The 15,196-nt window shown below is 36.3% G+C and overlaps 1 protein-coding gene and 1 pseudogene across 1 annotated transcript in view; both read right to left on the bottom strand.

The window, feature by feature from the left end:
- The window catches only part of L1TD1 (LINE1 type transposase domain containing 1), a 23,266-nt gene that overhangs the window by 2,445 nt on the left and 5,625 nt on the right, over nt 1-15,196 (bottom strand). The window contains 3 exon segments of the mRNA XM_023536225.1: nt 897-1,191; nt 1,193-1,640; nt 1,643-1,832. Coding sequence (XP_023391993.1) covers nt 897-1,191; nt 1,193-1,640; nt 1,643-1,832 — 933 coding nt within the window.
- LOC111745319 lies at nt 11,953-12,062 on the bottom strand (annotated as a pseudogene).

Raw genomic sequence — 15,196 nt, 5'->3', positions numbered from 1 at the left:
TGAAAAAGACTTAGCAGGACTACTTTTACACATTAAAAACTGAACATAGCTCTTTTCCTTTCTGCCATGTGAGAATACAACAATAAACTGACAATCTGCAACCCAGAAGAAGGCTCTCACCAGGACCTGACCATGCTGGCCTGATTTCAGATTTCCAGTTGTTTATAAGCCGCCCAAACTATGGTACTTTGTTATAACCACCTGAACTAAGACAAGCCCCAGTAAATCCTTGGGTGCTGAATAGCCTGATGGACTTCTCTGGGCAGAAATACTGCACCTATATTTCTGTTTTGTTATTCGTTCATTTGTTTATTTATTTATTTAGTGACTGGAAAAAATAGCACAATTTTGCACCCCGCCCCTCATGGAAGGGAAAGAACACAAGAAAGCCTGTGAATAGATTTCTTCAGACTGCCTGTGTTTTTCCCCTTGCAGATCTTATAATATATCTTTTCACTATAATAAACCTTTGCTGTGTGTATGACTATAAAAAAAAAATTGAACCTAATTATTTATACTTGATATTTTTGTTATTCCCATTGCATGAAGGCTTTTAGTTGAATTCATTTAATTCCTTGTTTCTATTTTTTCCTCTTAATGACTTAAAGGCTATTGTTCTAGTGTTTATCTTTAAGTATTTAACATATACATTTTTTTCTATCAATACCTAGAATAAGTATGTCCAATCTCCTCTCAAATAAACAACTGTTAACTCTTTCTTCTCTCAAGCTTCCAACATCCATTTAAGAAAAAGAAGGGGGAAGGGCTTTTTAATCATTACTTTTAATGTCATGCTTTTACTTAAGGAATTATTTCTTAAAAATTAATTTACTCTTCAAAATAACTTTAACAACTATTATATTTTATACATAAGCTCTACAGATTTGTATCCTTACCACTTTCTCTTGAATCCCATATCTTCTTCCTCTTTTCTTTATTTTTTTATTTTGTGGAAGTACACCTTTCAGTAATTCTCTCATAAATGATTTTTGGCTGGTAAATTTGCTGAGGCTTTGCATGTCTGAAAAAGTCTTTATTTCACCATCACATTTAAATATTAATTTAACTTGGCATAAAAATTTAGGTTCAAAATCATTTTCCCTCAGAATGTTGAAGATATTACTCCATTGCTTACTAACATCCAGTGTTGCTGATGAAAAGTCTGCTGCCAACATGAGTATAGCTCCTTTCGTCTTCTCTGGAGACTTTCAGAATTTTCTCTTTATTCTTGAAATTCTGAGTGGTTTTTTCCTCCCTCATTTCTTCCTCTCCTTTCTCTTGGCCCTCTCCTGTAACTTCTAAATGGATGTTGAAATTTCTACCTCTGTCACTTACATCACTAATGGCTTCTTCCACACTTCCTATGACTTTGTGATTTTGTGATTCATTCTGGGACAGTTTCTTACCTTGGTTAGTATTGCACTCTTCAGCTTTGTATAATTTGCTATTCAGCTCAATTATTTCTTTTATTTTAACAGTCAAATTTTCAACATCCTCAGCTATTTTACAGTTTTCTCCTTCTATTTTCTCTACCAATCCTGTTTTTATTGAGGCCGTATCTTTTATTCGTTGCCACTCTTTTCTGGTACTGGAGTTCTTTGGATTTTTCATTTCAGATATTGACCTTTTTACTCCTAAAATTTTAGGTCATTTTTAAGAGATTCCCTTACATCTTCAGTCATTAAGTCCAGATTTTCTATCAAGACTTTAAACTTATTCATAATAACTGTTGACATGTCTTTATATTTTAACTCTAATATCTGAGCCATCTCAGTTTATATCAACCTAATTCTTTCCATGTGGGTGATATTTTTTTTGGTTTCATAGCAGGTCTAGAAATTTTTTATTTGACATTTTGAATATGTTGTCAAGACTGGATGTTTTTTCTTTTTTTTAATCCAGAAGAGTAAGTTTTGTTTTTGCAGGCCTTCTAGACTCCCCCAAACTCAATTTTAAAAAATATTATCTGAAATATAAAAAATAAAAAAATAAAAATTGTTTACTGATGAATTGTTTATCTTGAGAAACTCTAATCAGGAATGTAAGCTTGGTTATTAAGTAAACTATGCTATGCGTACTCCGTAACAATTTAATAAAAGGGTGACCAACAAGATGAGTATATTTGCACTAAAACAAAAGGAAACAACCAGAATCCAAAATTCATACAATATGATCATTAAAATCCCACTTATGTAAAGACTTGAATGTAACAAACTATAGAAATGATACCTGAAAGTATAGTCTTAAGACTTAAATGTAATAAATTAAATAGTAGATAAATAAGAATGATGGAAACTGGCTGGTTTCCCATACCATTAACTTTGCAATGCTCTCCGTATTAAATATATTAATTACAAGAAAATAAGTACCATTTTTTAAAAAAGTGTATCATGCGAAATTTTGAGAGTCTAAGGTGACTTGTATGGAATCTTACACAAAATGGAAAAAGAGAAGTCCCCTTTGGGAGGGAGATTTGCAGAGATTCACATTAAGACTTTTTATCAAAATCACCTATCAAGTCAATTCAGAATATTATTTTCCAGAGTGCAAATGTTAACACATATCCTGAATGAAGCAGAAGAACTAAATTCCATGCCTCCTCCCACAGGTCCTTGAGGAGACTCACTTAGGTTGTTCATTTTTGTTTTTAAGCATTCCACTATACTGCATAAGTATAACCTTGCATGGTGGAGAGAGACCACCATTTCTTCATTATTTAGTTAATAGGGATGTGAAGTTAATAGGGAAAGTGCAATATGCACACTTTGGATAATAGCTGCGATGCCAGTTCCTGACTCTCCCTTCTGAAAACCTAGCAGATAATCAAGCTTTACCAGCTGAGTTTGCTGCTGAAGTACTAACAATCATACCACCTGCTGATTCATCATGGATGTCAAGACCCAAACTACTTAAACTTGTAAGTTTAAAAAGAAAAATTACACTCTTTTAGTGGATTCAGTAACTTATAACTTATGAGGAGACTAGGATAAATAATCAAAATTTTAACTGTTATTGAAGCAGATCAATAGAAGAGAAAGAAGAAATGGAACTCGTGAGTCCTGACAGCTTTGAGAAACAGAACCAGAAAACCTCACATATAGCCAATGGATGATAAAAAATATATTGCATGGTAACAGAAAACAGTCCTGGACTCAAGTCATCTGAGAGAAAAAATTCATCAGAGCTGGCGCAAAATTAATAAAAGATATACAATACATCTACATATGTCCAGATAAAACTTCTAAATGCAGACATGAACTTTATAAATTCCTAGACATTTATTCACATTTTTTGAGCACATTTGTTGCTAGATACTGCACTAGCTGCACAAGAAAAAAACATTGAGTAAAACCAGACATGGAACTTGCCCTCAAGAGAGTTAACATCTAGGGAGAAACAAATATCAAAATGCAACTGTGCCAACACTACGAGATCCAGGAAAGCTTCTCTGGGAAAGTGGCTCAAATTTGATCTGAGAAAGGAGCAGCATTTATACAGCAAAATAAATAGAAGAGCCCAAGCTAGTTTGTGTTCTGCAGATATACATTTATGAACCATCTGTTCATAGGTGGTTAGTTAATTCCATAGATAACAAACATTCCAGAAAGAAAAAAAATCAAATTAGTAGGAAACTCAAGAAAATGAGAAGACAAGCCACAGACTGGGATTAAATATTTACAAAAAGTACATCTGATAAAGGACCGTATTCAAAATATACAAAGAACTCTTAAAACTCAATATTAAGAAAATGAACAACCTGATTAAAAAAATGGACAAAAGACCTGAACAGACATCTTACCAGAGAAGATATACAGATGGCAAATAAGCATATGAAAAGACGCTCCACATCATGTCGTCAGGGAAATGCAAATTAAAACAATGAGATACCATTATACACCTATTAGAATGGCTAAAATCCAAAACATTGACGATATCAGATGATGGTGAGGATGTTTAGCAACAGAAACTCTCATTCATTGCCGGTGGGAATAAAAAATGGTAGTCACTGTGGACAACGCTTTGGCAGTTTCTTGCAAAACTAAACATACTCTTACCATAGACCCAGCAATCAGGCCCCTTAGTATTTATCCAAAGGAGTTGAAAACTTATATCCATATAAAAATCTGCACACAGATGTTTATAGCAGCTTTATTCATAATTGTCAAAAACTTGGAAGCAACCAAGATGTCCTTCAGTATATATATGTATAAACTGTGGTATATCCAGACAATGGAATATTATTTAGTACTAAAAAGAAATGAGTTTTCAAGCCTTGAAACAACATGGAGGAACCTAAATTGAATATTACTAAGTGAAAGAAGCCAATCTGAAAAGATTATATACAAAAAAAAAAAAAAAGGCTACACACAGTATGATTCCAAGTATAATACTGTAAAAGGCAAAACTATGAAGACAGTAAAAAGGTCAGTTGTTCACAGGGATGGTAGGGGGTGAGAGATGATTAGGTAGAGCACAGAGAATTTTTAGGACATTGAACCTATTTCTGTGTGACGCAGTGGTGGATACATACATGATACACATTTGTCAAAACTCATAGAATGTAGAGCACCAAGAGTGAACCCTTATGTAAATTATGGACTTTGGATGATAATGATGTATCAATGTAGGTTCACTGATTATAAGAAATGCACCACTCTGGTGTGGGATGTTGATAATGGAGTTTGTCCATGTGTGGGGGCAGAGGGTATATGAAAACTCTGTACTTTCCACTTAATCTGCGGTGAAAAAATTAAGTTTATTAACTAAAAACGATTAGCATGAGACATCTTAACTACAATGCTAAAGCCTAAAAAATAGAACTTTGGAGACTATTCCAAACAGACTGTTGCAAGAGTCACATAAGTAGCTAAGAAGTTCAAAAACTTCTCATTACATAAAAACTGAATCGGGAAAAATTAAGATAACCCATATTAAAAGATAAAAATTTGTTTGGTAATTAAATATTAAAGGATACAGTTATTTAATTCTAAGATAACTCAATTAAAAAACTAAAAGAAACTCAAAAATACTGAATGTCATTAGTAACTACTTGCGGTACACAATGAAAGTGGGCTTTGAGGAGAATTTATAGACAAAACATTTAAAAAGTCAGAAGGATGAAAATTAAGTTAAATTGCTACATAAAGAACAAAATGCACCCAAGAACTTCTGGTGACATTGACTAAGCTAGAGAAAAAAAGTGCAAATAAATAAGGATATGAATAAAAAGGGGATACAACTACTAATAAAGTGTAATTCAAAAATAGGAGTATTATTACATTTTCACAATTAAATTTGAAAATTGTGAAGTAACATTTATGGTAGTGGTACTCACACTCTTCTAGAGAACAGTAAAAAGCAAATGTTTTAATATTGTCTAAAAGGCTAGGTAACTTCAATAACAAACCAGAAGACCAAAAAAAAGTTATTTTCATCAAACTTGTAAATATAGATGTAATACTTCAATGACGGGGAACAAGAGGCCAGTTCTACTTGAGGAGACTAAAAGAACTGTGTGCCCCTCAGTTGGATCCTGGTTTGAACAAATCAATTGTAGAAAAGCAGGAAATTTTGACTATGAACTGAGTGTTAAATGATATTAAGAAATATGAATTTCATTAGCTGTGATAATATAGAAGTTATTTAAGAAAAATCCTTATTTTTTAAGAGATAGACACTGAAGTTTTTAAGAGTACAATGACACGATGTCTGGGATTTACTCTAAAAAACTTTAGCAATGGAATAGATGAGACATATGGAAGACAAGTTTATTTTTGAATTTAGGTGGTAGGTTCCAGAATTTATTTTTTTATGATTGAAAGTACTCCTAAATTTTCTTAAAAATTGAACACCGTTAAGGAAAACCACTGAGTTCTCCCCAATTAAAACACACAAACTGCACTCTATGCCTTACAAAAGATATTGTTAAAGCAAAATGCCAAAGAAAACTGAAAATAGGGGGCAAAACTATACAGATAAATGCAGAGAAAATTAAAGCACAAAGAAGGCAATATTAACCATATAAAGCAAAATTCGGGTCAAAACTATGAAAAAGCAAAAAAATATTTTTTTATGGTAATCCACAAATATAAATATCATTGTGCATTGAACAATGTAGCTAAATAAAAACCAAGGAAAGATAAAAGGCTGAGATAAAAGTAGAAAGTTAAAAGCAAATGTAAAGAATAAAATCAAAAGCCAAGTGAGAATTTTTAATTGGAAAAAAAATTACAGTGTGTAAAATTAAGCATGAGAAAGGACACAAACCCAGCACAAGGATTTTAAAACATGGTTTGCAAATGTATGGTTGTAAAAAAAAAAAAAAAAAAAAAAAAGCCTAGATGATATATCCTAGGCAAAACTTTTTAAGTAATCAAATATTGATCCTGTTAAGGGTGGAAAATTTTCAAGTGAGCAAACTAGCTAAATCAGCTACAGGGAAGAAATATCTTTAGATATCAGGAGTTGTCCTACTTGCTTATGTGTGGTTTAGGAAGTATATTGTATAAGATATGAAGATGGCCAATGTCTACTTCTGTAATCCATTTACTTGTTAATTAAGGATGTTGTTCCGGGCAAAGATATGCTAACAGCCAACTTCCACTTCTGTAATCTGCTGGCTTGTTCAGGAGACCACCAGGATATGGTCTTAAGCTTTATCAGCTGCCTCCTCTGAAAGCTCAGGGCTGATTTCCTCTAGCCCTGAGTGGTAGAGAGTCAGTCGCCGGCCGGCTAATAAAGGCTCATAATTAATCTCAATTGGCTCCGTAGGTCTCAGAATTGTTCGCGCCATAACAATCCAAAAAATAAAAAAAACCAAAACCCTCATCAGATCAGCATTATAAGGAAAAATCAGTAAAATATTCAACATTTAAAAAAGTTCCATAGCTAGAAGTTTTCATTTAACTGTATAGAACAATTTTAATTAAATAGTTCTGATAAGACAGGTAGGAAGGTCACAGAAGAGGAAATATACTCCTAGAACAACCACCATAAAAATCATTAGTTTAAGATTTTACACAAATTGAAAAGCTAAAATAAAAAATAGAGGGAACGCAAAGCAATACTACTAAACATATGAAAAGTGGCCTAATCCCAGGAATTGGGGATAAATTGGAAAAAAATGTGTCCACTTTTACCTATCTGGAGTGAGAATAGTTACAACTTTTTAAGAAATTGGAAAAAATATTAAAATCAGAAATAATATATACTCTCCCTTTAAGAATCTACACCAGGAACAAAGCCACCAGTACTGAAGAGTACATGAACAAAAAGTTTGGTACTGAGGTTTTTGTTACAAAACCCCAGAAGACAATGCCCTTTTAATAAAGGAAGGGTAGAACCCACAAAGGTCTGTGCACACTGTGCAATTATATGCAGCTATTAAGGGGTGTGTATCAGAGACATTTACTGGTTAGGGATGGCCTTGGTGCGGGAAGGAAAAAAACAAATTGCAGAAACTGTGTGTAGTTCAATCTCATTTTTATAAGCACATACACAAAATCACGGAAATGAGAATGGACAGAAAACATATGGAAATATGCTGAATTTTTAGAGAAATGCAAACCAAAAGAGATTCCAGTATTTAAAAAAACTGATTATAGCCAGTGCTGGGGCAAATTTTATCTGGCCTCTCCACCTTAAAAGAGTCACTGGGAATTGTTAGAATTCTGAAGTAATTAAAATGTGAAAAGAATAATGCCATTAAAAAAAAAAAAAGGAAATTAAAAACCTGGCACTATTGAAGAAATACCACACCAGCTCAAGGTGGCCAGAGAATTGGAATGGGGAATATTAACTCTAGCTAAAAAAAGTTTACAGTACAGCCAACAAATTCAGAAAAAAAAACAAACAAAAAGAACAGGTTGCCTATTTTGAAAAGGTAACTTACCATATAGGAAATGCAAATAGATAATAAACATATGAAAAGATGGCAGTTACAAACCAAGCAAATGGAAATCAAAATCAGCTTTTTTCCAATCAAGATATTAGGGGAAATTTATTTTCTCTCCCATCCCCCAGTGCCTTGGGTGTATGATTTTCTGAATGTTCCTCACTCTTCCTAATCCATCCTAGTCTCCAAAGTTTGCTGCTATATTAGAGAAACTTCCTTAAAACATAAATCAGAACTCATCACTGAACTTTATTAAAGCCTCTGAAGTCTTCCTTTTCCAACCTATATTTGATGGCCTCAAACCCTGACCTAAAACTTGCCAACAACTTTGCTCCAGCGTCAGTGTTTAAAATCTTGCTTTCCATCTTGATTAGGGATTCCGAAGCCAGAGTGGATAGAATTTCAGGGTTACCTAGGATCTTGAGTGAGAAAGAGACCATATATTTATTTTTATTAACCTAGAATTTAAAAACTAGAATTTAGTATTTAAATTCAGTTATTAAAATACTAAATTTGAGCTACTGAGTATGTGAACGACTTAACCTATTATTATTCAACAAGACTGAGTGGCAGGTCTAAACTACTTTAATTTTGAGGTAGTGAGAGCATAAAACTTTCATGATACCTGCAACAACCGTAATGTGAAATGAAAATACCTGTGATTTCTGGTGATGGCAAAGTCGTGGAGTCTGCTAATAACACCCGACTACCAAAGTACAATGTTAAACATCCCCACCCTAGATCTGCTGTAAGGCTCATTCCTCATCAGTGCAAAGGGCGATTCCCCTGAATCACTCTAAGAGATGCACGCCCGCGCATGCGCCATCACCCTCCACTCCTCCAGCTACCAGACACTCAGCTACCGGGTCTTTGCTGCTTACCCACTGAGAGTCGGCCTGGAAGATGAGTTGTCTGCAGAGGAAGACTTGGTCTCCTGCACAACTGCGTCTCAGCGCCTAGAATTCCAGCAAGTTTATGATATATAATTCAAACTTTAAAGTTTAATATGTAGAAAATTCACCCACTTTATACACAGGAAAAAAAGTACTTCTCTCGCTATGTGTTTGCTTAAATTTATATGATCATAGAAATAAGTATGAAAAGACACATTAAATAACAGTGAGTCTGGGAGTGGAGTGAGGAGAGGGCTGCAGGGAAGGGAAGGGTCAAGAGCCACACTTGAGAAGGAGGTGAGCAGCAAAGGTATAAGAGAAGAGGATGGTTTCATTGCGCTAGTTGGGGTCTATTTTCTAAGACATTTTGGCAGTAAACATGTATTCCTTTTGTCGTTTGAAAACGAATTCAATTTTTCTAACAATGGAAGGAATTGCATAAAAAAATTATTACTTCCAAATCTATTTCCCAGTCAGATAAAGAAATAACTGAAGAGGTTGGAGATGAAGTTCAAAGCCTCACATCCAGGATATGGAGGATAGGATGAAAACTCAGTTCTTTCCAGCTCCAAAGCTCTTATTCCACAGCTCCCAAAAAACATGCAAATTTCATCTCCCCCACCCTCTTTTTAACAGTAGTGCTTAAGTACTTCCTCCTTTCCTAGCCTTCATGGTCTCCTCATGGCACTGCTGTTTTAATATCCTCACTTTCGGGATAGGGGACGCTTAAGGAAGATGACTTTCTCACTGGCCGGTGAATAACAAGGGATGTAAAGTTGGAGGACCCCCAAAGGGGCGCCCAATGCTGTGCCCTCTACCTCCCCCAGCCTTACCTGCAACAAAAGGAATCTTCCGGAGGATACAGACGTGAACAAAGTGAGAAAGGGAGAAGGAAGTTTGACTCACAACCTTTTGCTGGCTCCTCCCTTCCTTTCGTGGCGTTTGAAAATCCCTAGGCCCAATTCCCTCCCAGTCTACACTTCCTGGTCCTCTCCTCCAGTCCTGAAGCAATTTTCTAATCGCCCACGACCTGAGCGCCAACTTCCAGCTTCGCTGCCCCATAGCTTCTGGGGCTGAAAGTGCCCATCCACCCGTCCTGACTCCAGGGTCACATCTCAAAAAAGACTAAGCCACTTACAGGCGGTAACCCCAGGGGTTGTACTTGACTTCTCTCATTTCTTAAGTTTCCACATTTAATCATGCCTAAGCTCTTGAATTTGTATACTTACCTCCACCTCAGTCTCTATGGTTCTGGCCTAGTCTGAGTGCATCATCTCTCACCTGGATCACTCAAATAACCAATTAGTTTCCTTTCCTCCTCTCTGGCCTCTCTGCAATCATCTACCTTATGTGATACCTTTCAGTGGCTCCCATTTCAATTGAAAATTCTAACTCCTCATCCCAGTGAGATGCCCTCTTCAACACTGTGTAAGTACTACTCCCCATAACAGATATAGTCTCCTTTCTGCTCCCGAGATTCCTGCCTTAGGGCCTTTGCACTAGCTATTTCCTCTGAGAATTATTTTTCCAGTTCTTTTCTGGCTGACTCCTTTTTATTCTCGTGTCTCAGATCAAACTCCTCTAAGAGGCCTCTCAAGTCACCGTTTCTAAAGGAGCCACACATAAACCCCTTCCCATTACTCTCGTTGAAGAGCAAAATTCAACCAGGTAAATTTGAACATCTAATTGGCTTTATTAAGGGATTCATGAATCTGGCAGCATCCCATCTAGCAACTCAAAGGGGGCTCCGAGGTGTACGAAATGGAAAGTTTTTATAGGCAAAAAAAGAGTGGGGATGGGAAATTCAGAGTGGATTATTTCTGGCAGGGACTCCTACCCTTAGGGAAAGGAAGGGGGTCTTATTAGGCAGATTAGCAGCTCACTAGTGTTGCTGAGGAAATTCCAGATAGATTGGTTTAAATTTTCTCTCCTGTAGAAGCTAAAACTGCAATTAAGTTAGTAAGTGTTGGTTTGGTAACACGGCTTAGCAAAAGTGACTCCATTTTGGTCTTTTTTTTTTTTTTACACTCTTTATCACATCCCCCTCTTTATTTTGTTCCCAGTTTTCAGAATCTGAACTTATCCATTCAATTCAATTCTGTGTGTCCTTATTATGTTTCTCTTTCACGTCTCCACTAGTATATATACTATAACCTCATAAGGGCAAGAATCTTATCTTTCTTGTTCACGGATCTATCTGCTGTGCCTGGAATTATAGGCCTTCATGTTGAATGAAGCACGGAATGAGTGAGCAAAATCTTCTTGTCAAATCAGACGCTGGTGGTACTCATTGTACCCATAAATGTTTATCGGACTGTCTCCAGAATTAAGAAGGGTGGGCCCGGAAGCTCAGCAAGCTGTCCTGAGATGGAGATTCTGGGTTTCTGGGTGGTTGGGCTCCCCAGGCCTGACTTGCAAGCTCAGATGAAGGTTGACTTGATCAAGGTTATACAGCTAATAAGCAGTGAAGATTCAATAGCAGGTAGGTGTCCAATCAATGTATATGGAATTGTGCTTGGTAGGCACCATGGCTGAAACCCGCTGCTGGGGAACCATACCTGAGGAACCTGAGCCATACCTTCCCACCAATGAGAAACAAAAATGGTTGGAATAGTAACCATAAAAGAGACATAATAGATTTAGGAAAAGTCCCAACACCTTGCATGAGCACCGATTAGAAGAAGTGTCCTCTGGTTGACCTGTTCTCATTACCATACGAAATAACACGCCCACTAGGGCCATGACAGATCTGGAGCAGCCCATATAAGGCCAAAAAGGGGATGGGAACCCAATTATTGAAAATCCCACTCCATTCTAAGAAAATTTATGAATATTCCTCCCTTCAATGAAAGTTAACCCAGCCCCTAACCCCAATAATCCATAAAAATGCTATGCCAGTTGACTTCAGGAAGCCACATCCATTCTCTTTCGGAGTACACTCCCTTGGTACATCTAGCTTTCACTTTAATAAACCTTTCTCTCTGCAAAACTGTTTCTTTCCTTCTTTCCTTCTTTCCTTCTTTCCTTCTTTCCTTCTTTCCTTCCTTCTTGAGATCTCTCTCTCTCTCTCTCTCTCTTTCTTTTTTAGGCGAGGCAACCCTTGGTTGATCTCACAGATTGCAAGGACCTTGTCAGTTTACAATCCCTTATATATATATATTTTTTCGCCTACAGCACCTGGTCTTCCTAGATGGTCTCCCATCCAAGTACTAACCAGGCCCAACCCTGCTTAGCTTCTGAGATCAGACAGGATTCAGGGTGGCATGGCCGTAGAAACACTCACTTTCTTGATTTTTATCCTGAGAGGGGCAAGGACCCCTGTGCTGGTAAAAGAATAAGCAAAGAATACTTAATCTTTTTTTTTTTAAATCCCTTACTTTTACGTCTCTGGCATTATTCATAAAATCACATAAATGAAAAATATTTCAATCAAATGGCAGAGTCAAGTGGCAGAAAAAAAAATCAAAGATGTGAGTTATAGTTTAGGGGAAGTACATGAGCTGGAGTAGCATGCTAAATGACACATAGGGATGCAGTCAGCAGGATTTAGAGGGATGGATGGACACCAAATAGGATAAACGGTCTAGTTTCTTTAGCTAATATCAAGGGGAAGAGAAGGGACGGGGCACAAAGATTAAATTTCAATATTTTAATCTTTAAAAGAGACTTAAACAACATATCGATTATATTAATTGAATACAGTGCGCATGGATCCTGTTTGGATCCTGACTCAAACACAGAAGAGCACAGAAAAACGGGAGACAAAATTGAAAATCTGAACACTCGATATTTGATATTAAGAGATCATCGTTTGTTTAAGTGTAGTTAAGGGTACTGTGATTTAAAAAAGTGTTTAAAAAAGTAAGACTTCCCAGCCATGTGCCGAACAGTTTTTGGAAGGGGGAAAGACATGGGCCTTGGGCTCTGAGTTTAATAGGTCAATCAAGGTCAATTGTAAGAAGTGGAGTTGGCTGGTGGTTGCTCTACAGCAGAAGTTTTCCAACTGTAGCCTGCTGCTACTGGGGTACTGAGAGACCTTCAGAGAGCAAGCGGGCCTGAGTAGATGGGTTTTTAAAATCATAATGTGTTTTATTTAGTCTGCCCGTTAATAACTAATATTTGAGAACATTTATAGTATTAATGAAACAATCTAAGATGTTTAATTTCATTTTGTTTCACATATCAATAAAGAGACAGTCAAAATAATTATAGTCAAAATTATAATGCTAAAAACTTAGAAATGCTTAGTGTTAGTATGTCTATCTTCAGTTTCTGTTGTAGGAATCCCTAACATGCCCATGCCCAGCCTGAAGTCTTCCATAAGAAATATTGAAAGGAGAAGTATTTCATCTCATCCGGGCAATAAGCCTCTCCATCCCCATCTATCCACCAACCCATCCATCCATCCATCCTTCCTTTTTTTTTCCTTCCTCCCTTCCTCCCTCCCTCTCTTCCTCCCTGTCTCTCTATTGGATTGAGATTCAGAAGTGAGACAGATGTCTCCAGGATGTACTTTAACATCATTATTTGAACTGAAATAGGAAGTCCGACTTCTCCTGACAGAAAGTATAATTTGTCTGATGGGACTGGCTTTGACAATGAAGTTATATGGAGAACATGTTCCATAAAGTGGATGAATTAAATCTATTTTTGACAAAAAAAAAATACATTTATGATATGTTCACAATAAAAAAAAACTAGAAAATATATCTTTTGAAATTATTTAAATTTATGATTAAAAAGTTTATTTTAGATATCAACCTAAAAATGTGTTTTGTGAAGAATATGAGCAAAATTATTTGAAAATCACTGTCCCTTGGGCCTCTACGTGGTCCAGAATGACCCTAAGGAATTGCCTTGGCAGTAGAGGATGGGCTATACAAGAGGCTTGGGAAACAAGCTGAGCATCATGGCAGGCTCCTTGCCTGACACCAGTTCATCTTTGAGTCTGCCCAGCTTTTCGGACTTGTCTGGCTTGTCAGAAGAGAAAATTTTGCCTGGTTCCAGTTTGATTACTAAGTTGACACCCCTGCCACTTGCCAGGCCACCCTAAGGAAGAGAGAGGTGTTCCGGGACTTGTAGCAGCAGAATGCTAAAGAAAATCACCTTGGAGCTCTAGCTGAGACACACCCTTACATTTATTCTACTTGGAATGCCCTTACTCACCCAAATTCTACCCTCTTTGTTAAGTTAATCAACTTAGTCATCAATATTTATTGTATATGTACTTTGTGCCAAGTACTGTTTTTTCAAAGTTCTGTTTTGATGCCACCTCCTCTAAGAAGGAGCCTTGTTTGACTCTCTAGCCTGAATTAGGAACTCTTCTGAGTCCCAGCATCCTAGGACTTCTGCTATTTAAGGCACTCATGACCTGTACAGTCCTTGTTTCTTGGAATACAGTAATACTCACTCAGAGCTGGCTCCAGATTCAGGCTATTGGGTTGAGACCACCACTTTGCCAGCTGTGTGACCTTAATAAGTTAGTTTAACCTCTCTGTGCTTCCATTTTTTAAATATATAAAGTAGGCAAAACAGTGCCTACTTCATGGTCTTGGGAGAACTTGAGATAATTAAGTAAAAGTGACTTTTACAATGCTTAGAATTCAGTAATACATGTGCATTGCAACAAGTTTGTTAAATACAAGAAAGTATAGAGAAGCAAAGATTACCTCCAACACTTCGATGCACATTCTTACAGATTTTTTCTATGTACATATGTACTTACATAAAATACGAACCTCATATCATCGAACTTTCCTTCTTAGGGGATTTTTATGAGATCTGATTATATATAAAAAACAATTGGGGGAAGAATTATATATTATTCAAGCTTTCCAGCAATGAATATGAAATCTCATCAGGCAAGTTACTTACCTCTTTGTACCTCCATTTTCTATAAAATGAGAAATACTATGGTACCAACTTCGCAGATTATTGATTAAGTGAAGTAAAACATGCAACATGCTTAGCATGGTGCCTGGGGCATGGTAAGCCTCTCCTAAATGCTTGCTATTGATGTTGTTAATATCATTTGTTTAAATATTTCACAGGTTCTTTTTGTCTTAAATATGTCTTACACACTTTTTTGGTTAATATTATTCTTGGGTAATACTTATTTTTATCGCTATTGTGAATGCTATTTTTTCCTCTAGTCTATTGCTGATATGTAGAAAAGGAGTAGTTGATACCTTACTGCTGGTAGCTCAGAGCTTAGTATCTATCTCCTGGGCAAGACACTTCTAGTAAACAAATTACTTTTAACACATGTTAATTAAAAAGATAAGAGTAAACAAAGGGTTTTAGGAAGGTCAGAGAAGGCTGTTAGCTAAACTTGCAGGCAAAGTCTGGGGAAGGTGTCTCAGAAGCTGTAATAGGGGCTGAGTCTTGAAGGACAAGGCCTTTTGCACAT

Source organism: Pteropus vampyrus, unplaced genomic scaffold (assembly GCF_000151845.1).
Source record: "Pteropus vampyrus isolate Shadow unplaced genomic scaffold, Pvam_2.0 Scaffold151, whole genome shotgun sequence".
NCBI classification, from domain to species: Eukaryota; Metazoa; Chordata; class Mammalia; order Chiroptera; family Pteropodidae; genus Pteropus; species Pteropus vampyrus.
The sequence above is the reverse complement of the archived record's forward strand: the minus strand, read 5'-3'. Positions and strand labels throughout refer to the sequence as shown.